We start from the raw sequence: 25,720 nt of genomic DNA, 5'->3' as shown, positions 1-25,720 counted from the left end.
CTGAGATCATGTTTTATGATCAGTTGCATGTTCTACCCACTGAGCCAGCCAGGTGCTCTAATCTCTGCCTTTTGATTGTAGTATTTAATCCATTTACTCTTAATATCATTGTGTAGTTGGATTTACTCCTATTTTGCTGTTGGTTTTATGTATGCCTTCTGTTTTGATTTTGTTTCTCCTTTATTGCCTTTATTCTTGTATACCATTTTAATCCATTGATTTTTTTTTAAATACTTCAGAAATTACTTTTTTAGTGGCTACATTATGGGTTATAGTATGAATATTAGTTACTGTCTCCTTCCAATTAGTAATAATGGAATTTTAGTAAAATATGGAAACATTGTTCCAGTATAGGTCTGTTCCTTTGTTTCTGGTAAGTTAGCTGTTAATCTTACTGTGGTTCCTTTGTACACATATGTTTCATTTTCTTTTGCTGATTTCAAGATTTTGCTCTTTATCTTTGGCTTTTGGTTTTTTTAATTTTTTTTTTCAACATTTTTTATTTATTTTTGGGACAGAGAGAGACAGAGCATGAACGGGGGAGGGGCAGAGAGAGAGGGAGACACAGAATCGGAAACAGGCTCCAGGCTCTGAGCCATCAGCCCAGAGCCTGACGCGGGGCTCGAACTCACGGACCGCGAGATCGTGACCTGGCTGAAGTCGGACGCTTAACCGACTGCGCCACCCAGGCGCCCCAACATATATTTATTTTTGAGAGACACAGACATAGCGTGACTAGAGGAGGAGCAGAGAGAGAGGGAGACACAGAATCTGAAGCAGGCTCCAGGCTCCGAGCTGTCAGCACAGAGCCTGATGTGGGGCTCGAACTCACAAACCGTGAGATCATGACATGAGCCAAAGTTTGATGCTTAACCAACTGAGCCACCCAGGCGCCCTTTCTTTTTGTTTTTAAATGTTGCTTTAAATTTTATTTTGAGAGAATGTGAGTGTGGGAGAGGCAGAGAGAGAGGGAGACAGAAGTGGGCTCTACACTAACAACAGCGAGCCTGATGTGCGTCTTGAACTCATCAATCGCGAAACCGTGACCTGAGCCAAAGTCAGACACTCAACCAACTGAACCACCCAGGCACCCCACTACTTTTTTCATTAAATGTTCTGTAATAGCCATTTAAAAAGGTTTTTGAAGAAATAGGCAATCTGAAGAAGCCTGTATCAAAGAAATTGAATGAAAAATTACTGACTTTCCAAAACAAAGCACCAGGCCCAGATGTCGTCACTGGTGAATTCTTCCAAATATTAAAAGAAGAAATTTAAGGGGTGCCTGGGTTGCTCAGTTCGTTAAGTGTCAGACTTCAGCTCAGGTCATGATTTTGTGGTCTGTGAGTTCAAGCCCCATGTTGGGCTCTGTGCTAACAGTTCAGAGCCTAGAGCCTGCTTCGGATTCTGTGTCTCCCTCTCCTTCAGCCTCTACCCCACTCATGTTCTGTCTCTCTTTCTCTCAAAAATAAACATTAAAAAAATTTAAAAAAAAGATAAGAAATTTAAGGAAGAAATTACCCTAGGGGCGACTTGGTAGCTCAGTTGGTTAAGCATCTGAATCTTGTTTTCCGCTCAGGTCATGATCTCATGGTTGTGAGTTTGAGCTCCTCATTGGGCTCTGTGCTAGGTGTGGAGCCTGCTTGAGATTGTCTCTCTCCCTCTCCTTTTGCCCCTCCTCAGCTTATATGCCTGTGTGCATGCACTCTCTCAAAAAAAAAAAACAAAAAAAACAAAAAACACCCTCCCCCAATACCAAAACCAAAGACATGTAAAAACTACGGACCAGTATTTCTCATGAACATAAATGTAGAAATCTTCATAAAATATTAGCAAATCAAGTCCATCAATATACGAAAAGAATTACATGCTGCAACCAAGTGAGTTATACCCCAGGTATGCAAATCTGGTTCATTTCATGTAATCTGTCACATCAACAGGCTAAAAGAAAAATCACATGATCATATGTATATATAAAGAAAAAGTATTTGACAAAATTGAATACTTAAGATAAAACTCTCAGTAAACTAGGAGTAGAGAACTTCCTCAGCTTGGTAAAGAACATTTACAAAAAAGCTACAGGTAACTTTGTATTAATAGTGAGAAACACAAAGCTTTCCACTGAAATCAGGAAAAAGGAAAGTCTGTTCTCTTACCACTGTCTTTCAACACTCTACTCAAAAGGCCTACCTAGTGTAGTATGGCAAGGAAAGAGAATAAAATGTATATAGATTGGGAAGGAAGAAATCGGTCTTTGATTGGTGATGACATGATCTTCTATATAGAAAATCTGGAAGAATTGACACTTGTGGAACCTAGTGAGTGAGCAAAGGTACAGTAAGATTGCAGGATACAAAGTTAATAAAAAAAACTCAGTTGCTTTTCTATATATCAGTACCGAACACATGAGATTTGAAATTTAAAATATAATTTCATTTACATTAGCACAACATATGAAATACTTAGATATAGATCCTGTTCATATTTTATTAGATTTATGTGAGGAAAATTACAAAACTCCGACAAAAGATACCAAAGAACTAAATAAATGGAGAGATACTCCATGTTTATGAATAGAACATGTAAAATTGTAAAGATAACAGTTCTTCCCAACTTGATCTATAGATTCAGTGTAACCTCAGTCAAATCCTAGCAGGTTATTTTGTGGATATCAACAAAATGACTCTAAAGTTTATATAGAGAGACAAAATACCCATAATTGCTAAGACAATATTGAAAAGAACAAAGTTGGCAGACTGATGATACCCACCCTCAAGACTTTAAAATTGCAGTCACGACAGTGTGGTACTGGTGACAAATAGATGAATGGAACAGAATAGAGAGCTCAGAAATAGACCATATAAATATAGTCCATTGACAGAGGAGCAAAGGCAGTACCATGGAGCAAAAATAGTCTTTCCAACAAATGGCACTGAAACAATTGGACAACTATGTACAAAAGAAAGAATCCAGACACAGACCACATACACTACTCAAAAATTAACTTAAAATGTGTCACACACATAAACATAAAATACAAAATTATAAAATTTTGTATTTTATAAAATCTTCCAGAATATAGGAGAAAACCTAGATGACTTTGAGTATGGCAGTGACCTTTTGGATATAACACCGTGATCCACCAAAGAAAGAATTGGCAAGGTGGAGTTTATTAAAATTAAAAACTTGTGCTCTGTGGAAGGTAATATAAAGAGAATAAGAAGACAGCCACAGGCTGGAAAAAAAATTTGCAAAAGACATGTCTGATAAAGGACTGCTATCCAAAATATTCAGAGAATCTTGAAATTTAACAGTAAGTAGCTTGGGCACTCTGACTAAAAAATATACCAAAGATTTTATCACCCTTCAAGCCTAAATCAGAAGATACAGAAATGACAAATATGCACACGAAAAGATGCCTTATATCCTCTTTCATGAGGGAAATGCAAATTAAACTATCAGTGAGATTCTACTGCACATCTCTTAGAACAGTCAAAGTTTAGAATCCTGATAACACCAAATGCTGACAAGGTTTTGGAGCAACAAGAACTCTCATCTGTTGCTGGTAGGAGTACACTCCACTTTGGCAGGCAGTTTGGTAGTTTCTTACAAAATTCAACATACTCTTAACCATTTATCTAGCAGTGTGTTTTCTGATATTGACCCAGAGGAGTTGAAAACTTAGGTCTACGCAAAAACCCGCATAGGTGTTTATATTAGCTTTATTCATAATTGTTGAACTAGAATAAACCAGTGGGATATTGCTAAATGAAAAAAATGGTGAGTGAAAGAGGCCAGATTAAAAAAAAATTACTTAATGTATCTTTTTTTACACATAAAATTCCAGAAATGAAAACTATAATAAAGCAGAGTATGGGGAGTATGGTTGTGGGGGCTGGCGAAGGGGAAGATGACAGAGGGGAATAAAGAATGTTTTTGGGTTAGTGTATGTGTTTATCATCTTGATGGTGGTGATGAATTCATAAAATATACTTAAGCTTAAATTCGTGAAACTGTATACTTTAAATGTCTTCAGAGGCACCTGGGTGGCTCAGTCGGTTAGGCGGCCGACTTCAGCTCAGGTCGTGATCTCGTGGTCCATGAGTTCGAGCCCCGTGTCGGGCTCTGTGCTGACAGCTCAGAGCCTGGAGCCTGTTTCAGATTCTGTGTCTCACTCTCTCTCTGACCATCCCCCGTTCATGCTCTGTCTCTCTCTGTCTCAAAAATAAATAAATGTTAAAAAAAAAAAAAAAAGTAAATGTCTTCAGTGTATTATATGTCATGTATATCTCAAAGGTGTACAAGACAATTAACTGGTAAACTCTCATACTACCTTATTGGTAGAACTAATATAATAGGTTAACTTCTATTCTAAAGGAGACTTGATGGCTCTTCTTAAAAAATGAGGGGTGCCTGGGTGGCTCAGTCAGTTAAGCCTCTGACTGTTGATTTCAGCTCCAGTCGTGATCTCCCAGTTCTGAGATTGAGCCCCATGTTGGGGCTCTGTGCTGAGCATGGAGCCTGCTTGGGATTCTCTCTCCGTGTTTCTCTCTCTCTACTCCCCTTCTGCCCCTCTCCCCTGCTCATATACGTGCACACGTGCTCTCTCTCTCTCTAAGCAAACAAACGTTAAAAAAAATCAAGAGTAATCTGGAACTGTTATAAAATGTTCATGGTTTGCAATGAGATTTTGGTAAATATAGTTTATTCTGAATGATCAATTGATATATTTAAGGAACAATAATCTTTATTAATATCAGGCAGGAGACTTTTAGTTTGGCTTTTAGATAATTTTTTTTTTCCTTTTACCCTTTGGGTAACCTGTTTTCCTGATGTTACCTTACTGTAGGGGGCATATTGGGAAACCTTCTCTGAATGCTTGGGTGCCTACTATGGAAATTAAAAAGTAGAAGTCAAGTCTTTGAGTAAGAAAATAAATTGCTTATTGTTATGCTTGGTATTTCCACTTGTATAACTGGTGTGAGCTGTTATCTTTTCAGGTTTGTTTTGCTTGTTTATAAATTCAGGCAGTATTACCATTTCTTTTAGTTATTCTTTGTAGTACTCTAACCAGTTAATTGTATATAATCATTTCTTTATAATTTGTATGTGCACAAAGTTAGGTTTGTGGGTGCCTTGCTGGCTCAGACAGTGGAGCATGTGACTCTTGATCCCAGGGTCATGAGTTCAAGCCCCACACTGGCATGGAGCCAAAAACAACAACAACAACAAAACTCACTTTTAAAAAAAATTAGGCATTCAACTGAATCTGCATTTTAGACTTGGGAAAGAATGATATTAATAATTTTTTAATGCACTAACTATTTTGATTATTTGACTTTAGGTCCATTGCAAAAGAACTTGCAGACTGGCTAATAAGCAACAATGTGGTAGAGCATATATTTGGACCAAATTTACATATTGAGGTTTGTGGACAATTACATGACTTCTCTGCTCTAGTAAAAGAAGAATACTTTAGAAAATTGACTATAATAAGTTTCTTTCCCCCCCCCCCCCCCTCAGATTATCAAACAGTGCCAAGTGATTTTGAACTTCTTGGCAGCAGAAGGGAGACTGAGTACTCAGCATATTGATTGCATATGGGCTGCAGCACAGGTAATATTAACAACTCATATTCATTAAGTGCTTCTTAATTATTTGTTCTAAGTGTTTTATTCCCCTAAGAGGTAAGTTCTGTTATCCCCATTTTATACCTAAAGAAACAGAGACATAGTGAAAGTTGGTCATAGAATCTATGGAGTCTGGCTTCAGAATCTATGTCTGACTATATTATAGGGAGAATTGAAGGAAATGAGAGTCATTTGGAGGGTCTTCATGAAACCATCTTGGTTTATTAAGAGATATTTGCCTATTTGTTGATACAGTAAACCCTTCTGTATGTTGTATTCATAGTTTTCTATTATACTGTTTTAATTTAGTTATTTGAATAGGCATATATCAGCATGGTTCAAAATCCAAAAAATAAATAGTAAAGTGTATGTTATATCTCAACCCTTCCCCCCACTCCTGTCCCTACATTCTAGGCATGCAGTTCTTATCTTCTCAGGTGCATCAGAGATTTTCTATGTAAATAGCTAATTGTAAGCTTTTCTTTTTTTTTGCCCCCTTTATTACACATGTTGCATACTAAATGGACTTGGCTTTTTTCACTTAATTTATCCTGAAGATTATTGCATATCAATATATAAAACCATTTTTAAAAGAGGGCATAGTGTTTAAATATATACATGTATGGTAATTTATTTAACTAGTTCCTGTTCATAGGCATTATTTTTTCCCATTCTTTTCTATTATAAACAATGCTAAAATCAGTAAGTTCTAACATACTCATTTCATTCATGTGTAAAATTATTTGTAGGATAAATCTTTTAAGTAGAATTTTTAGGTTAAAGCATCTCTGTGGTTTACTTGTGGTATATAATGGTGTGATAAAGCCTCTTTTCCCTCATCTTCCTCAATATGTTGTGTCCTTACACTTGATGTTTGCTAAACAGATGGGTGAAAAGTGGTATCATTGCTATTTTAAATTTGCATTTAGTTTATATGAAGCACATTTCAAGTCTTGTGTTTAAGAGCCACTTTTGTTTCCTTTACTGGGAATGTCCATTGATATTCTTTGCCATGTAGTAGTGGTTTTCTTGTTCTTTTTTGTAGGAGACTTTTATATATTAGTGACATTGGACTTGTGTCTATGTTAAGAGTTATAACTGTATTCTACTTTGATATTTTTTGCTTTGGTTAAGGTGGTTTTTGCTGTTCAGATTCACATTTGTGGTTTTCAAACTTGTGGTTTAATTTTTTTATTGCTTGTGGATTTTTTTTCTTATGGTTTGAAATGCCTTTTCCACTCTGAGGTTATAAGAAAATTCTCCTTTAGTTCCTTTCTGTACATTTTCTGTTTCAATTTTATATTTTAGTCTTTGAGTTGGAATTTTTCTTGGTTCAAGGTGTCCTGCATCTTATTACCCCATTTTTTTGTTACGTAGTTGTCTCCTTTCCACTTGTTCAGCAATTCTTTTATTCCTTACTGAACTGAGATACCACTTTTGACTGTTTTTATTTCTGGAGTCTGTAGACTGACCAGTAGTATATGTAGTCATGATCAGTATACCATGGATTAGTAAATTGAAGGCTTTCAGGCCAGCCACTTCATTTTGTAAATAAAGTTTTTTTGCACCATAAGCTTGTTGATTCTTGTGCATATTGCCTGTTGCTACTTCCATATTGTAGTGGTAGAGTACAGTACTTGTAGCAGAGACCTTATCACTTGCAATCTTGAACTGTTGACTCTCTGGTCCTTCAAGAAAACATTTGCTGATCCTGGGTTTATACTAATGTCTTACCCTTTTTTTTCCCCTGGTAATATTCATGTCTGGCAGGGCTGGTTCTTTTTATATATTTTTTCATGTAAATTTTAGCATTCTTATTTAAAAATATTGGCATATTAATTGTAATAATGATTAATTTGAAAAGAATCGAAATGGTCTTCCTACTCAGAGCTTGCACTGTTCGTTCTCTTTTGTATCATTCAAAAATTTAAAGTTATTTGTATATAAATTTTATTTCATGTTAAGCTTATTTTTAGGAATTTAAGTTGTATTTGTTATTGCTATTATAATAGCCATTTCTCCCATTATACTTACTTTTGTTCATTATATTTCTCTTCCTTCTATTAGATTTGATGATTACTGCACATATTCATAAACCTTTTGTATAAAGATTTTCAAATTTTTGATAATTGTATGCCTTGAGACCTTAATTCTTAGATTGGTTGTGGTAATTTTTAATACTTTTTTTTTTACTTCCCATATTTAATAATGTATATTTATATATTACTGTCATTTTAGTAAATTAATGAAGCACTTTCCATTTCAGAATAAAGGGAACTTTTCTTTCATAATTTTCTGAAAATGTTATTCATTTTAATAGACATAAAATTTTTATTTTGTTCACATCAAGAGTAGGAAAATATGAGAACAATGATATATTAAGTAATACAGATTAAGTAGCTAGGAATAGTGGAGTATTATTCTTTATTGAAACTGAAACTTATCAAATTGATAATTGAAAATGTCATCTGTTCATGTTTTAGCATTCTTCCCTAGCAAGAATTTGAAGTAACCTGGGAAGGGAATAATTAAAAATTGTGGCATAATTTGTGATACAGTTTGAAAACTTAAGATATTTATAAAAGATTAACATAAAATAAGTGTCTCCTAAGGGTTATTTTAATTGGGTGTTTCTGTGTTTGTTACTGCTTTATTTTTGAATCTACCACAAATTTAGAATGATCAGAAATTGTTACGTTTTGAGATTTTAACATTTGAGCACTAAATATAATGAATTTTAAAGTGTCTAGGGTTGGTTAGTTTCATACAGTCTTACCTGAGTTTTTTTCATTCCGTCTACAGTAAGTTTTTGACGTTACTTTGTCCACCTCAGAGACAGGTGCGCGCACACACACACACACACACACACACACTCTTCACCCATACTAATTGGATTGGCTGCTGCTCTTTTCATTGTTTGTATTATAACTCTTGTACCGGAATCCAAGAAGAAAATAGACACAGGTGACAAATGGATTGAAATAGGTAGAAAAGTATTTGCAAATATTTGAAAAATGCTTATCTTTGTAATTAAATACAAGTTCAAATAATGTAATAGAATTTTCATGTATTGGGTAATTCCCATTATGTTTAATAATGCACTGTATTGACCAGAGTATGGTATAACTTATGGCAAGCAATACAGAGTTCTATTTCTGGTAATTTATTTTGTAAATACAAGTACATTAAGATGTTTGTTGCAGCATTGACTGTGCTAGCACATGAGGAATGTCTGTCACTGTAGGACTACTTAGATAAGTTGTGGGAAATTCATATAATAGAATGCTGTGTAGCTGTGAGAAGGACTGAAATAGTTGAGTTTTGCTCAAGTGGAATAGTATGTAAGAAATAGTTTTACTAAATACTGTGTAGGTAATCGATCTTTTATTGAGAGAAGATTTCAAGTACACCTTGTATTCTCCCAGTGTGTATTTAAACAATTATAAAAAGAGGATCCATATGTACATATATGTACATATACTTCTTACTTGTAAATGCCTGGAACTTTTTGTAAAAAATACACAAGAAATTTTAATAGGTTTGCTTTTAGGGAAGTTGCCTGGGATAGATGGGAAACTTCCTTCTTACTGTCTATGCTTATGTAAACTTTGAAACTTTTCCATGTGTATATCAGGTTTTTAGTAAATACAAAGACTAGTATATAAAGTTAAAGCAAATATTTTGGCATTTAAATCACGCTCTCTACCATTTAAAGTTACTATTCTGATTTGGCTTAGTTAACCTCTCTATATTTCCCTCTACACACCCTTCCACTATGAAATGTTTTAGTCAAGGGACATCAAAAAAACCCTTGAGAATCTTAGCACTCCATTGGAATTTATTGTTAAATGCTTTCCATATTTGAAGAATGTTTGCATACATGTATGCAACTTATTGATATAATAATTTTATTTTAAAATGGAGCTGATTTTTGTGAATAGATTTTCATGTCAATAACAAAAGTCAGATTCTCTATGATTTAGGACTTAAATACCATCTGATTGAGATATGCATTATGCACATAATTGTCATTAGATTTTCAAAAGGATTAGTGATGACCAATTTTATTTTTTTATTTTAATTTTTTTTTAAGTTTATTTTGAGAGAGAGTGCGCGCGCACACACACGTGAATGGGGAGGGGCAGAAAGAGAGGGGGAGAGAGGATTCCAAACAGGCTCTGCACTAACATGGAACTTGATGCAGGGCTCAAACTCATGAACTCCAAGATCCTGACCTGAGATTAAGAGTTGGTTACTTAATCGACCAAGCCACCCAGGAGCCCTGTTGTGATGACTAATTTTAGAAATGCTGATCTCTATTCGAATGGTTATTAGTTTCTGCATGTGTACTTGTATGCACATTTGGATTACTGCTTTATGAGACATTGCATGCAACTACTAGCATGTGAGGTTATGACCATACTTGAGTAATGTGGGCACTGAAATTTCCTTCTGTGTTACATATTATAATTTGAATTCTGTTCCTTCCTGCCTTTTTAGAAACTCTTAACATGAGCTCTGTTCTTTTTTTATGTTGTTGGATATCTTCACATATGACTTTGTTATCCATTCATATTTAAGAAAATTGTCTAGGTAAATGGTCTAGATAGTCTTGGATGTTGTGAAATATTTTTTCATTAGAGCTGTCTCAAATGGGTCTCCTGCTTTGTGACATTTTTTAGGGTGGCAATGGTAAAACAACTTGAACTTTCCTCATTTGAGTCACTAGTTTTACTGCTTGTGGGATTTCTAAAAAAATTTTTTTTTCAACGATTATTCATTTTTGAGAGACAGAAACAGGGAGTGAGTGGGGGAGGAGCAGAGAGAGAGAGGGAGACACTGAATCTGAAGCAGGCTCCAGGCTCTGAGCTGGTCAGCACAAAGCCTGATGTGGGACTCAAACCCACGAACCATGAGATCCTGAGCTGAAGTTGGATGTTTAACCAACTGAACCACCCTGGCACTCCTGCTTGTGGAATTTCTAAGAGAGAGTGAAAGGGGATACCGGTATCTGCTTAAAAGCTATGGCTTTGTATAATTTTTACTCAGGGAAGAGCCTTGGTGGATGGCTGTTTGTATTTTTCTGACCCATTGATGGCTGACACATAAAATTATTCTTCAAGAATATTCATTGAAATCCTGTGTTTTTATCTTCATACCTCTTGGTGTCCATCTGAGTCCAGTATCTTTCCCATTTACATTGGGAAGGTTAACTTAGCTCCTTTACAGCTCACTCACAAATTACTCTGAGCTACACCTTTCTCAGTCTGTACATTTTAAAATGTATTCCCTTCATTTTATCCAGAAGTTTGTTGAAATTTAGTATCTGTTATTAGCTCTCATTTTCTTTGTGGGTGTGTTTCTTTTCATTCTAAAATACAGTGATGATAGATTCTCTTCTGTAGAAGATGAGGGAATCTCATCATTTTTCTTTTCTCATTTTCTGCTTTCCGGTTTTTGCTATGTGTTATGTATAGTTTATCAAATTATTTGTTTTAAATTTTATAACCATAATTTGTACAGTTGTTTATTGCTAAGTTTGTATTTAGGTTATAACTCAAAAAAATTTTTCCCCTCATTTCTCTTTTTCTCATTCCAAAATTAATGAGTATTTATTCTTACGGTCTTCACAGAGTAGCTTTTTGTTTTCCCTAAAGAGGAATCCTGATGTTCTGTTCTGGGTTACTACACGCTTGAGATGTCTGTTTTCTTTGTACTCATGTTTGAATGTAAGATACTAAGATTTCCCTCAGAACTTTGTAATAGAGGTGAATAGTAGTTCATTGTTTCCTCAATGAACAGCTTTTATGTTTTATTTTATTTTGTTTTATTTTTTGCTTTTTTTGGTAATATTTTATGAAGATAGGTAGGTATATCCCATCATTTTTCCTTCCTTCCTTCCTTCCTTCCTTCCTTCCTTCCTTCCTTCCTTCCTTCCTTCCTAATTTCTACACACCAGTGTCCAACTGAGCCAACCAGGCGCCTCTATCCCACCATTTCTTGTTGGCAGAATTTTTCTCTTATGTAGGTTTTCAGGTGTTAAGTAATCCATGCTGGTTCGTTTGTTTATTTTGATAGCAAGAGTGTGCCTGAGCAGGGAAGGGGCAGAAAGAGAGGGAGAAAGAGAATCCCAAGCAGGCTCCACACTGTCTGTGCAGAGCCCGACTCAGGCTCCATCTCACAACCGTGATATCATGAGGAGTCTGCTGCTTAACTGCCTGAGCCACCCAAGTGCTCTGGGTGTTTTTTTTTTTTTTTTTTTTTTTTAAACTTGATTTGAGTTTTGGTATGATGCCTGTTAACACATATATTTATTTTTTCTCTTTTTTTAATTAACTTCTTTATTGTGGCACAAATATATATAAACATAAAACTTAACCATTTGTAACTGTACAGTTCAATGGCATTAAATATTTAATATTGTGTAACCATCACCACTGTCTATATTCAAAACTTTGTCACTATCCCCAACGAAAACACTGTACCCATTAAACAATAACTGTCCCTCCCCCAAGCCCTTGGTATTCTACATTTTGTCTATCTATGTCTATTTTAGGTACCTCATTTAAGTAGAATCACAGTATTTGTCTATGTCTGGCTTATATTACTGAACACAGTGTTTTTGAGGGTTATCCATGGTATAGCATATGTAAAAAGTTGTCTTTTTACAACTAAATAATATCCCATTGTTTGTGTATACCACATTTAATGTTTTCATTTCTACATTCATAAACATTGGAGTTGCTTCTACTTTTTTGCTATATATTGTGAATCATGTTTCCTTGAACATGGGTGTACAAGCATATGTTTGAGTCCCTGCATTCAGTTTTTCTGTATATATACATAAGGGCAGATCTACTAGGTCATACGGTAATTCTCTAATTTTTTGAGTTATTGCCAAACTTTACTACAGCAACTGCAGTGTTTTACATTCAACCCATAGTACAGGGAGAGTCCCATTTCTCCCTATCTTTGCCAACACTTGTTATTTGTCCTAAAAATTTTTTTAGTCCTCCTAGGAGGTGTGAAGTAATATCTCACTGTGGTTTTAATTTGTACTTTTTTGCATTTCCTAATGACTAATGACTTTGAGCATCCTTTTGTATGCTTATTGACCTTTTGTATATCTTTTTTGAAAAAATGTCTATTCAAGACCTTTGCCCATTTTGAATTGGGTTGCTTGGGAGATTTTAAAGTTTAGTAGTACTTATGGGGCATCTGGTGGCTCAGTTGGTTAAGCATCTGATTTCAGCTCAGGTCATGATCTGACCTGATAGTTTGTGAGTTCAGGCCTTGCATTGGGTTCTCCTCTGTCAGCACAGAGCCTACTTTAGATCCTCTCTTCCCCTCTCTGTCTGCCCCATTAAAAAAAAAATAATAACAGCAGTACTTTTTACATTCTGGATATTAATCCCTTATCAGATGTATAATTTACATATATTGTCTCCAACTCTACGAGTTTTCTTTTGCTTTCTTTAAAGTATCCTTAGATTCGGGGGCACCTGCGCACTCAATCAGTAGAGCATAATCTCAGGAGTCATGAGATCAGGCCCTATGTTGGGCGTAGAGCTTACTTTAAAAAAATAAATAGGGGTACCTGTGTGGTTTGGTTGGGTTAAGCATCTGACTTTGGCCCAGGTCATGATCAGGTTCATGAGTTTGAGCCCCACATTGGGCTCTGTGCTCACAGCTTGGAGCCTGGAGCCTGCTTTGGATTATGTGTCTTCTTCTTTCTCTGACCTTCCCCTGTGCGTGTGTGCGCTTTCTCAAAAATAAATAATAAAAACACTAAAAAATTTTAAAAAAATAAAGTATCCTTAGATGCATGAAAACTGTTAATTTTGATGGATTTCAGTTTATCTACTTTTTTGGTTGTTATCTGTTTTTTTGGTGTCCTAGTGATGAAACCATTGGCGAATCTAGTGTTGTGAAGATTCTCCCCAGTGTTTTCTTAGTGTAGTTTTGTGTATTTATCTCCTGAGTTTAGGTCTTTGATCAATTTTGGGTTGATTTTTGTGTATGGTGTAAGGTAAATATTTATCTTCATTTTTCAATTTGTGAATATCCAGTTTTCCCAGCACCTTTTGTTGAAAAGACTATCCTTTCTACATTGAATTGTCTTGTGAGTCTTGAAAATTAGTTGATGATTTATGTGAAAGTTTATATCTAGGTGTTCTGTTCTATTTCATTGGTCTATATGCTAATACCATACTGTTCTAATTACTTTTATTTTCTTGTAGGTTTCACAGTTTTCTTTTTGAAAATTGTTTTGGCTTTTCACAACTCCTTGCAATTACCTATGAATCTGAGGATTGACTTTTCCATTTCTGACCAAAAAGGCTCTTGGAATTTTGAAGGGATTGTATTGAATCTGTATATCACTTTGGGTAGTATTTAACATCTTAACATGTTAAGTCTTCTTATCCATGAACATGGGATGTCTTTCCATTTATTTAAACTATAATTTCTTTCAGCAGTGTTTTGTAGTTTTCAGTATACAAGTCTTTTTCCTCTTTTATTAGATTCATTCTTAAGTACAGTTGATCCTTGAGCAACATAGGTTTGAACTGCCTATGTCCACATACACATAGGTATTTTATTAAAAAAAATTTTTTTTTAACATTTATTTATTTTTGAGAGACAGAGTGTGCAGAGAGAGGGAGACACAGAATCTGAAGCAGGCTTCAGGCTCTGAGCTGTCAACACTGAGCCTGATGTGGGGCTTGAACCCATGAATTGGGAGATCATGACCTGAGCCGAAGTCGGACTTTTAAACTGACTGAGCTACCCAGGCGCCCCCACATAGGTTGTTTTGATCAGTACAGTATGGTGAATGTATTTTCTCTTATGATTTTCTTAACATTTATTTTAAGAATGTGGTATATATTATATATAGCATACCAAATATGTGTTAAGTGACTTTATGTTATTGATATTCTGGTTTATGTTGTTGGTTAGGCTTATGGTCAGCAGTAGGCTATTGATAGTTATGTTTCTGGGAGTCAGGGTTACACTCAGCTTTCTGACGATACAGGGGATCAGCACCCCCCTATCTTCTTCGTTGTTCAAGGATCAATTGTATTTTATTCTTTGTATGCTGTTGTAAATGGAATTGCTAGATTAAATTCTTTGTCAGATAATTCATTGCTAGTATATGGAAACAGCTTAATTTTGCTTGTTGATCTGTACTCCGTTACTTTGTCTATTTGATTTTTAGCTCTACTACCTTATTATATGTAGGGTTTTTTTTTTGCATATAGGATTGTGTCATTTTTGAATAGTTTTACATCTTCCTTTCCAATTTGGATGTATTCAGTTTTATGGGGTGGAGTCCAGTAACTGGCTAGAAGTTTGGTATAGTGTTCAAACACAGCGGTAAATAACGTGCATCCTTATCTTCTTCCTGATCCTATGCGAAAATGAGTCATTTATCATTGAGTATGCAGTTAGCTGTGGGGTTTTCATAAATATCCTTTATCATGTTGAGTTTGTCCTCTGAGTGTTCTGAGAGTTTTTATCATTTAAGGATGTTGGATTTTGTCATTCTTTCTTTGTCAGTTAAGATGACTATGTTGCTTTTTTTCCGTTGGCTAACATGATATGTACAGTAATCGATACTCTTTGAACCACACTTGAATTCCTGAGATAAATCTCACTTGGGCATAGTGAATAATCCTTTTGGTATGCTCTTTGATTTGATTTCCTAATAGTTTCTGGAGGACTTTCTGTCATTTATGAGGTACTGCTTAGTAATTTTTTGTTCTTATGAAGACCTATAAAGCTTCATAGAATGATATAAGAAGTGTTTCCTTCTCACAGCCACCTGGTTGACTCAGTCAGTTAAGCGTTCAACTTCGGCTCAGGTCACAGTCTTCAGGTCTGTGAGTTCGAGCCCCACGTTGTGCTCTGTGTTGACAGCTCAGAGCCTGGAGCCTTCTTGGGATTCTGTGTCTCCCTCTCTCTCTGTCTCTCCCCCACTTGTGCGTGTGCTCTCTCTCTCTTTCTCTCTGTCTCTCAAAAGTAAATAAACATTAAAAAAATAAGTATTTTCTTCTCCAATTTTATTGGGAGCGTTTGAGAAATATTGATGTTAATTTTTTATGAAATGTTTGTTAGAATTCTCTGTTTAAGCCATGCATTTTAGTACTTTTTTTCATTGGGAGGTTTTTGATTACTGATTCAATGTCTTTTTTTTTTTTTTTTTGATTCAATTTCTTTTTATTTCTTCTTGGGTTAATGTAGGTAGTTTGCAAGGAATTCCTCCCTATCTTCTAGGTTATCTAATTTTTTAGTGTACTGTTGTTCATAGTATTAAGTTTGATAGTAATATCCCATTTGAATTTGTCAATTTAGCTATTTATATCTTTTTTTTTTCAGTCTAGCTAAACATTTGAGAATCTTTTAGAAGAACCAACTATTGGTTTTGTTAATTTTCTGTTGTTTTTCTAATCTGTATTTTGTATGTCTATTTTATTTCTGTGCTTTTAGCTTTGGGTTATAAGGTATGGTTATAAGGTAATGTTATTATAAAAATATAATGTTTATACTATATTGCTGTAACCTGGACCTTTTATTAATAAATTACATCACTCTTTATTAATCTTTTTTAAAAAAGACCTAATTGTAGGAAAAAGAAAACTTCATAAATTTATCCTCTGCACCATTTTTAAGTTCTAATAGTGGATACATTCATATTGTTATGTAACAGATCTCTAAAACGTTTTCATCTTCCAAAACAAAGTCTGATTTCATTGAACAACATAAGGGTGTCATGCTGGCAGATTATGTGACTCTTGATCTTGGGGTCTTGAGTTTGAGACCCTTGTTGGGCATACAGTTTATTTAAAAACAAAACAAAACATTAAATCATTGAGCAACAAATCCTTTATTCTCCTTACAGCTCCTGGTAGCCACCATTCTACTGTTTCTATCGTTTTGACTACTCTGTATATTTCACATTAGTGGAATCTAATAGTATTTGTCCTTTTGTGACTGGCTTACTTCACTCAGCATAATGTTCTCATGGTGACCCATATCATAGCATGTGACAGGATTTCCTTTCTTGTAAGTTTGAATTATATTCCATTTTATGTATATGCCACAATTGTTTATTGTTAGACATTTACTTTGCTTTTATCTTTTGACTGTTGTGAATGAATGTACAGTGTACAATTAATATAGGTGTACAAATCCCTTCAAAATCCTGCTTTTAATTATTTTGGATGTATACCCAGAAGTGAGATTGTTGGGTCATATGGTAATTCCATTTTTTCTAGTAACCTTTAAAAAATTTAGAGGCTATCTTACTTGATTTCAGCATAGTCAGCCCAGTTCTCTTTTGCTTAATATTTGCACAGAATATCTTTTTACATCCTTTATCTTTTATCCTGTTTGTGTCTTTGAATATAAAGTGTGTCCTCGTAGACCACATATAGTTGTGCCATGTTTTTAAAATCCATTCTAGCACTCTCTGTCTTTGATTGCAGAGTTTATACCATTTACATTTAAAGTAATTATTCAAAGAGTGAATATACTTATGCCTTTTTTCTGTTTTTGTCTATATGTCTTAACAGTGTTTTTGTCTATCATTTCTGTTACACCCTTATGTTGGTGTTGTTCCTAGTTGATTTTTTATAGTGTTTGATTCTCTTCTCATTTCCTTTTTCTTTAAAAATATTCTGTAGATATTGTGTTTAGTGTGGAAATTACAATTAACATCTTGAGATTCTTATAATCTAATTTGAATTTGTCAAATATTACACAAAATTTTGCTTGTATATAGCTCCTTTTCCCTCATTTTTATTATTGATACGACAACTTTCAACTTAATACATTGTGTGTACAGTTATTTACATTAGCAATAATTGTTTTTGCATTTCTTTTTTAAATCATATAGCAAATAAAAGGTGGAGTTAGAAATGAAAACAATAGTAGCTTTTAATTTTCCTGTGTATTTTTCAGAGGTCTTAATTTCTTCACTGTTTAGCTTGTTTTCATTTCATTGTAAAGGGCTTCCTTTAGGTTTTCTGGCAAGGCAGGTCTAGTTGTAGTGAACTCCTTTATTTTTGTTTATCCGGGAATGTATTAATTTCTTTCTCATAAGGATAGTTTTGCCAGTTATAGAATTCTCCATTGGAAGTTTTTTCTTTTAAATTTTGAGTATATCATCCCACTTTCTCTCATTTCCAATCTTCTAATCAGAAGATTAGGTACTTGCTGATACTCTTATTGACTGTCCCTTATATGTGGTACATTGTTTATCTCTGTTTTCAGGATTATTTTACTGTCTTTGACTGTTGACAGTTTGGTTATGATAAGTCTTGCTCTAGGTTTCTTTGAGTTTACCCTACTTGGATGTGTTGAACTCCTTCGATTTGTAGATTCATGTTTTTCTATTAAATTTGGAAGTTTTCAGCCATTGTTTCTTCAAATATACTTTAGTCCTTTCTCTTCTGGGATTCCCATAATGAGTATGTTGGTAGGTTGTGGTTCTCACAGGTCCCTTAGAATCTATTTACATTTCTTTATTTTTTTTTCCTTATTTCCTTTATTTTATTCCTTAAACTCAGCAATTTCAGTTTCATGACCTGAGCAGAAATCAAGAGTGGGATGCTTAACTGACTGAGCCACCCAAGTGTCCCTAGTTCTTTGTATATTATGGATACTAACTTTTATGAGATAGGTCATTTGCAAATATCTTCTCCCTTCTGAAGGTTGGCTTTTAGTTTTGCTAATTGTTTCCTTGACTGAGCAGAAGCTTTTTATTTTGATGAAGTCCCAATAGTTTGTTTTTGCTTTTGTTTCCCTTGTTTCAGGAGACATAATTTAGAAAGAAGTTGCTATGGCTGATGGCAGATGAGATTACTGCCTGTGTTCTCTAGGATTTTAATGATTTCATGTCTCACATTTAGGTCTTTCATCCATTTTGAATTTATTTTTGTGTAAGGCATAATAAAGTCATGGGCAAAAACCAGCAAGCTAAAGAAGAATTACATATTACTGTCCCCACAGCTATTTGACATAGGGGCATCGAGTGGGGAATGGGTAGCTGCTATCACACTGCAGGTTGAAATATGCCATTATTAACCACAATTTACTGGCTACCCTTTCCCCTTGGAAGTGTGTCAGTGTGAAGGTTCAGACTGACCCCAGAGTTTCAGAGTGGTTGCATCAGACAGTTCTGTCTATATAACTGCTGTCAAGATGCAGACAGGGATCCCTGGCACTTTCTGCTTTACCATCTTTCCTGACTCCTTTTCCTCTTTTTACTTTGTGATAACTAATGAAGAGTATGAACTGACTTCACACTGCAATCTTTTTAAGCTCTGTAATTTTAATATTTTTTTGTCTTTACTTTCTGAATTTGTTTTCATGATGTACACCTCTAAAAGAGCCTTCTATTTAAAAAAAAATTTTTTTTAATGTTTATTTTTGAGAGAGAGACCAAGCATAAGCTGGGAAGGGGCAAAGAGAGAAGGCTACAGAATCCCTAGCAGGCTCCACACTGTCAGTACAGTGTCACCCCTCAAAGGGCCTTATATATTTATAGGATTACAGGATTACATAATTATCTTTCAAGGGTTTTGTCACTTAAAGATAACCAGTAAGGTTTTGATTATGAAATTTGAGTCTATTATGGAAGTAACATTTTCTGAATGATCAAAGTGGCAGCAAGTCAGAAAGTTATTTTTTACTATGATTCGTTACATTTTAATTAGGAAATGTAACATTCGTTACATTTTAATTAGGAAAATATAATTATACTTATAAGACCTATAAAAGCAATAAACTTAAATTTTTTTTTTAACTGTTTACATTTATTCTTAAGAGAGAGAGAGAAACAGAGAGAGAGACAGAGGATGAGTGGGGGAAAGGCAGAGAGAGAGGGAGACACAGAATCCAAAGCAGGCTCCAGGCTCCAAGCTGTCAGCCCAGAGCACATCCAGGACTCAAACCCCTGAACCCAAGATCATGACCTGAGCTGAAGTCGGACATTCAACCGACTGAACCACCCAGGCACCCCTAAAAGCAGTAAACTTTTAATTGATTATTTACTTATCCTTCATATCAAATGATATAAATAGTGTGTAGCTTATAGAAAGTCACCGCAATGTGGAGGAATTACTCCAAAGTTATTTTCCTACTTTTATTTTGTCTTCTGGTTCAGAATTCTGTTGTGCATATATATCCTGATAGGGGAGATAGCATAAGAAAGTTCATATGTTTTATGCCTGAACAATATAAAAGTCAGTATTTTAGAATAGAAAAACATATATTTTCTGATGAAATTTTTATGTATAGAAAGTAAGTTGGATCCCTGAGATTTTTACTTTTGGAACCTTCAAATTGGGAATTACTGGCTTGCTCTTATGTGTTGCATATCTTGAATTTGCAGTTTGCAGCTTGATGGCTTATTTTAAGGTGAAGATACTTATTTTACATGATATTGTAGTATTTAATGTTACACTTTTATTTATTACTCTGTTTAGTATAAGGAGATTTTGTGTTTCTTGGTTTATTGTTATGCAGACGTTTATTTTAAGTGAGTTTCTATTATGTACTCTAGTAAAATGAACATTGTATACTTTTTTTTTTTTTAAGAGAGAGAGAAAGAGAGAGAGACATATTGTGAGCGGGGGAGGGGCAGAGAGAGGGTGACACAGAATCCAAAGCAGGCTCCAGGCTCTGAGCTGTCAGCACAGCGCCTGATGCGGGGCTTGAACTCAGGAGCTGTGAGGTCATGACCTGAGCCGAAGTTGGACGTTTAATTAACTGAGCCACCCAGGCGCCCTGAATACTTTTTTTTTTTTTTTAATGTTTGTTTATGTTTGAGAGAGAGACATTGTTTGAGTGGAGGAGGGGCAGAGGGTGGAGGAGACGCAGGATCCAAAGTAGGCTCCAGGCTCTGAGCTGTAAGCACAGACCCTGACTTGGGCTCGAACCCATGAGCCGTGAGATCATGACGTGAGCCAAAGTCAGACGCTTAATCAACTGAACCACCCAGGCGCACCTGTATGAATACTTTATAACCATTTAATATGAAAAATGTGTTACACTTAGGATAGTTAATTTGGATTTCTCTTCTAATTGCAATTTATTTTATTTGCAACTACTTACATTTTAATACACTAATTTGTTTATATTTTAATGATCTATATTATAAATTTAATTGGAATCCTCTTTATACTTGGATTCCAGAAATTTTTTTATTGTGTGCTTCCCTCTTGTGGCTGGAAAATTAAACTTTGTTTTTTTTAGATAAGATAAAGCTCTGCTTCAGTGGAATTTTATTTTCACAATGTTATGTACTGCCATTTATGATATATGGTAATGAATATTTTCCCAACATACTAGAAGATATTGTTCCAACTGCTTTCTTGACTTTTAAACTGTAGAAGTTTTCTGTAGAACTTTTTGGTATCAGGTTGTTTATTAATGTAGTATAATTATTTTTGATTATTGTCTCTACCATTATTTTATAGTTGAAACATTGTAGTCGGTATATACACGACTTATTTCCTTCACTCATCAAGAATTTGGATCCAGTGCCACTTAGACATCTCCTTAATCTGGTCTCAGCTCTTGAGCCAAGTGTTCATACTGAACAGGTAATATATTTAAAGCATTAAATAATGGTGGGTGTTTTTTTTTTAATATAAAATTTGTGATGCAGATAATTGGTAGGTTTTTAACGTTCACGTTTCATTTAGGCAAAAGAATATTAAATTTGTTATGAAACGCTAATTTCAACCTCTCTCTTTTTTTGAAAGACCCTATACTTGGCATCGATGTTAATTAAAGCATTATGGAACAATGCACTAGCAGCTAAGGCTCAGCTGTCTAAACAGAGTTCTTTTGCATCATTATTAAATACTAATCTTCCCATTGGAAATAAGAAAGGTTAGTAAAGTGTGATGTATTTTTTAAAGTAATATTTCTCCATTTAATAATTCAAACTTGAAGTAGTTTCTTCTCAGTATTAACTTCAAAATAAGTTTGAAATGGGAGGTAGGGTATTTGTTAAAGGGTTAATAAATAGTGGTTAGCTAATACTTTTGGTTTACTCTTCAAGTAAAGAACAGTAATGAAGTTGTAGTAGTTATTGGATATTCTCTCATTAGTTCTTCCCATGGGGTGGGGGGAAACCATTTCCTAATAGCTTTGGAGCTTTTGGTTAGAAAACAAACATACTTTGTTTTAGAAACAATTTTTATAGCAGATCATAGTGGTACAATTCTCTGTGTTTTCTGATTCAAAAGTTGTCTCACTTCAGGCATTTTATTGGTTTTATGGAAAGCTTTCCAGAGCTTTCTAAAACTTTATCAACTTTACCCCATTTTTTGGTCTCCTGACATCATATAACTATGTTTTTATTAAGGATTTTCCATTCAGGCACACACAACTACTATTGTAGGTGTTAGGGACTTCATTATTTCAGGTTTCTCTGCCTGTATTTTGTTGATTTTGTAATAATAATCAGAGCAGTTGATAATCTTCCAGAGAAGATCAGTCACTTAGAATATTTCCCTCCTGTTTTTTCCTTTTCCTTCAGAGGAAGAAGAGCTCAGAAGAGCAGCCCCATCACCTTGTAAGTTGAGTCTTAGAAATGCATGGCAAGATGACTTGTAGTTTTGTTTCCATGATCACATAGAATTCATTTTATATAATATATTTGTATCAGGGCTATAAAGTTTTTTTGAGTAGATATGAACACTTAACTGGCTATCCATCTTATTTTCCATTGAAATCATCTATGTCCTCTTGAGAGATAATTAATGAATGTTAACATATTTCCAGATTGTATTTTTTGGCTATTTAGCATAAAGGTTTTATAAATGAAAGAATCAAAGGATTGTGTCATTCTCATAAATTCCCATGTTAATACAAATTAAGAGTAACAATGTAAAATCTGTTTAATATAGGGTCCCCTGCTGCTAGTCCTCAAAGCAGTGATAACAGTGATACACATCAAAGTGGAGGCAGTGACATTGAAATGGATGAGCAACTTATTAATAGAACGAAACATGTCCAACAACGACTTTCTGACACAGAGGTATGAAAACAGTTTTCCCCCCACTTTAACAAGATTTTTGGATTTTGGAGATTTTATCATGTTTATCCTTTGAACTGGAAATATAAACATAGTCCATGTTCAGGCCTCTTCTGTAAGTAGTTATTGTTAAGGTTCTTTAAATTTTGTGTGTTTTAATTCTATTGTATATTTTTTAGAGGAGTCTGTCATGATTACAGCAGACTCTTTTTTTTTTTTTTTTTTTTAAAGGAAAGTTTGTTTTACATTAACAGAGATGGGTATGGGAGGAAAGTTCAAGTGTCACTTTGCAGACAGGGCTAATGTTTCTGCGGTGATGGGTTTGCACTTTATTTTTTTATTTTAGAGAACATGTGCACTTGTGCAAGTGATTGGGGGAAGGACAGAGAGAGTCCATAGTGAGCCTGGAGCCCGACACCAGGTTTGATCCCACAACCCTGGGATCATTATCTGAGCTGAAATCAAGAGTTAGATGCTCAACTGACTGAGACACCCAGGTGCCCCTTGCGTCAACCTTTTAAAAAGTCAGGGTGTTCATGTCAGTTACTTTTTTCCTACTAGTTTAAATATTTATTTAAGTCTGTTTCTTTCTAAATCTAGGAATCTATGCAGGGAAGTTCTGATGAAACTGCCAACAGTGGTGAAGATGGAAGCAGTGGTCCTGGTAGCAGTAGTGGGCATAGCGATGGATCTAGCAATGAGGTGAATTCTAGCCATGCCAGCCAGTCCGCTGGGAGCCCTGGCAGTGAGGTACAGTCAGAAGACATTGCAGATATTGAAGCCCTTAAAGAAGAAGATGAAGATGATGATCATGGTCATAATCCTCCTAAAAGCAGTTGTGGTACAGATCTTCGGAACAGAAAGTTAGAAAGCCAAGCAGGCATTTGCTTAGGGGATTCCCAAGGCCCATCAGAAAGAAGTGGGACAAGCAATGGAACAGGAAAGGACCTGGTTTTTAACACTGATTCAATGCCTTCAGTAGATAATCGAATACGAATGCTAGATGCCTGTTCACACTCTGAAGATCGAGAACATGATATTTCAGGGGAAATGAATGCTGCTCATATAGCACAAGCATCTCAGGAATCTTGTATTACACGCACTGGGGACTTTCTTGGGGAGACTATTGGGAATGAATTATTTAATTGTCGGCAGTTTATTGGTCCACAGCATCACCACCACCACCACCACCATCATCATCACCACCATGATGGGTAAGTCTCCTTAAAAATAGATTGTATTGTGGTGCTTGGCTGGCTCAGTCCATAGAGCATGCGCCTCTTGATCTTGAGGTTGTGAATTTGAGCCCCATATTGGGCGTAGAGATTACTTAAAAAATAAATGTTTTGGGGCGCCTGGGTGGCTCAGTCGGTTGAGCGTCCGACTTCGGCTCAGGTCACGATCTCGCGGTCCGTGAGTTCAAGCCCCGCATCGGGCTCTGGGCTGATGGCTCAGAGCCTGGAGCCTGCTTCCAATTCTGTGTCTCCCTCTCTCTCTGCCCCTCCCCCGTTCATGCTCTGTCTCTCTCTGTCTCAAAAATAAATAAATGTTAAAAAAAAAAAAATTAAAAAAAAAATGTTTACCAAAAAAAGTCTATTTCCTTTAGGGAACCAATTACAGCTTGTGTTTATTGAATTGCAGTATATTCTAGATTAGTGCAAATAAGAATATAATGTAAATTCAAAAGCATGCTGCAAGTATATAATTGTTAATTTGCTTCTGGGCACATTTTAAAAAGCAAAATGGAATAGGTGACATTAATTTTAATTATAGGTTTTATTTAAAGCAGTAATATCTAAAATGTCCATATGTAATCAGTAAAAAAACAAAGATATTTTTCTTTCTTTTGTAATAAGGCTTCAATATTCTGTGTATGTTTTATATTTACAGCGCATTTCTGTTTAGATCAGCAACTTTTCAATGTGTGCAATCACCATAGTGGCTAGTTGCTATCATATTGGACAACACAGATCTAGATCTTTATCCCCTTGTAATAATTACCTTAAAGCAGTTATAAGATTGCTTGTGGAAACTCCATTAAATTGTGATCATTAAAAGGAAATTTTACATGCATCTTAATTTTAGGGTATGAATAAGGATAAAGCTTTTTGAGTATTTGTGAAATATATTTGTGGTAATTAAAAGTAAGTGATTCTGTCATTAGGTGTTATTGGGGAAAGTACTTAATTTTTGTGTCAGTCATTTTCTCATCTATAAAATAGGAACATTAGTACTTACCTCTTGGGTTTTAATGTGAACATTTTATGGGCCGATGTACTTGGTACATAATAGAGCTCAATATGTGTTAGCTCCTGTTTATTACTGTCATATAAGTAGTAAATTTTAATTGACAATAAAATACAAATATGTGGTTTATCAGTATTAGTTTTCTTAACACTTGGCAGTGTGTCAGGACTTTCAGAATTCAGTGTGGTTGTTTGGGAGAACTATATATCCATATATTTACTACTTTATTTTCTTTGCCTTTATTTCTTATTACTGACCCATATGAATTTAAGGTGATGTCTCTCAATCTTGGCAGTATTGACATTTTGCATCAAATAATTCTGTGTTTTGAATTTGCAGCAATGTGAATGTATTATAGGATGTTTATATCATCCTTAATCTTCTATCTCTAGATGCCAGCAGCATCTCCCACCTTGTGATAACCAAAAATATCTCTAAACATTGCCCAGTGTCCCCCTGTGATTGAGAACCAGTGGTTTATAGTCTGACGTTTTACATATACACATTCAAAGTTCTTCCCAGGATAGCTTATAAGGAAGACAGAGCAATTGGTTTGTAAAACTGAGGTGAAATATATTCATTTTGGCACATTGCAGATCTTTTAGTTTTCATACCCACAACAATTCCCTACTTCACAAGACCTACAATTTTCATATTAGCACTTCCCATGTTCTCTGTGCAGGGTACCTCTTGTGAATCTCTAAATTAATCCTGACCATTTTTTCTTCGTGTTATTTTTTATCTTTTTTGTTTTCCATCCTTAAAGTACCCAGTATGGTATGTTTCAGAAGTAAAT

The 25,720-nt window shown here is 34.9% G+C and overlaps 1 protein-coding gene across 5 annotated transcripts in view; it reads left to right on the top strand.

Annotated features, from left to right (window-relative positions):
- Positions 1 to 25,720, top strand: part of USP34 (ubiquitin specific peptidase 34) — a 248,246-nt gene that overhangs the window by 87,140 nt on the left and 135,386 nt on the right. For 4 of the 5 annotated variants that reach the window (XR_008289340.1, XM_027072388.2, XM_053200643.1 and 1 more), the window contains exons 9-15: positions 5,342 to 5,423; positions 5,521 to 5,613; positions 21,110 to 21,235; positions 21,398 to 21,527; positions 22,180 to 22,215; positions 22,550 to 22,680; positions 23,278 to 23,891. Coding sequence is in view for 4 of the 5 variants with exons in the window: in XM_027072388.2 (XP_026928189.1) it covers positions 5,342 to 5,423; positions 5,521 to 5,613; positions 21,110 to 21,235; positions 21,398 to 21,527; positions 22,180 to 22,215; positions 22,550 to 22,680; positions 23,278 to 23,891 (1,212 nt within the window). In the remaining variant the exon portion in view is untranslated. The remainder of the gene's footprint in view (positions 1 to 5,341; positions 5,424 to 5,520; positions 5,614 to 21,109; positions 21,236 to 21,397; positions 21,528 to 22,179; positions 22,216 to 22,549; positions 22,681 to 23,277; positions 23,892 to 25,720) is intronic. The other variant, XM_053200642.1, reaches the window with a different exon arrangement.

Source organism: Acinonyx jubatus, chromosome A3 (assembly GCF_027475565.1).
Source record: "Acinonyx jubatus isolate Ajub_Pintada_27869175 chromosome A3, VMU_Ajub_asm_v1.0, whole genome shotgun sequence".
NCBI classification, from domain to species: domain Eukaryota; kingdom Metazoa; phylum Chordata; class Mammalia; order Carnivora; family Felidae; genus Acinonyx; species Acinonyx jubatus.
Note: the sequence above shows the minus strand (reverse complement) of the source record. Positions and strands in the feature narration are given on the sequence as shown.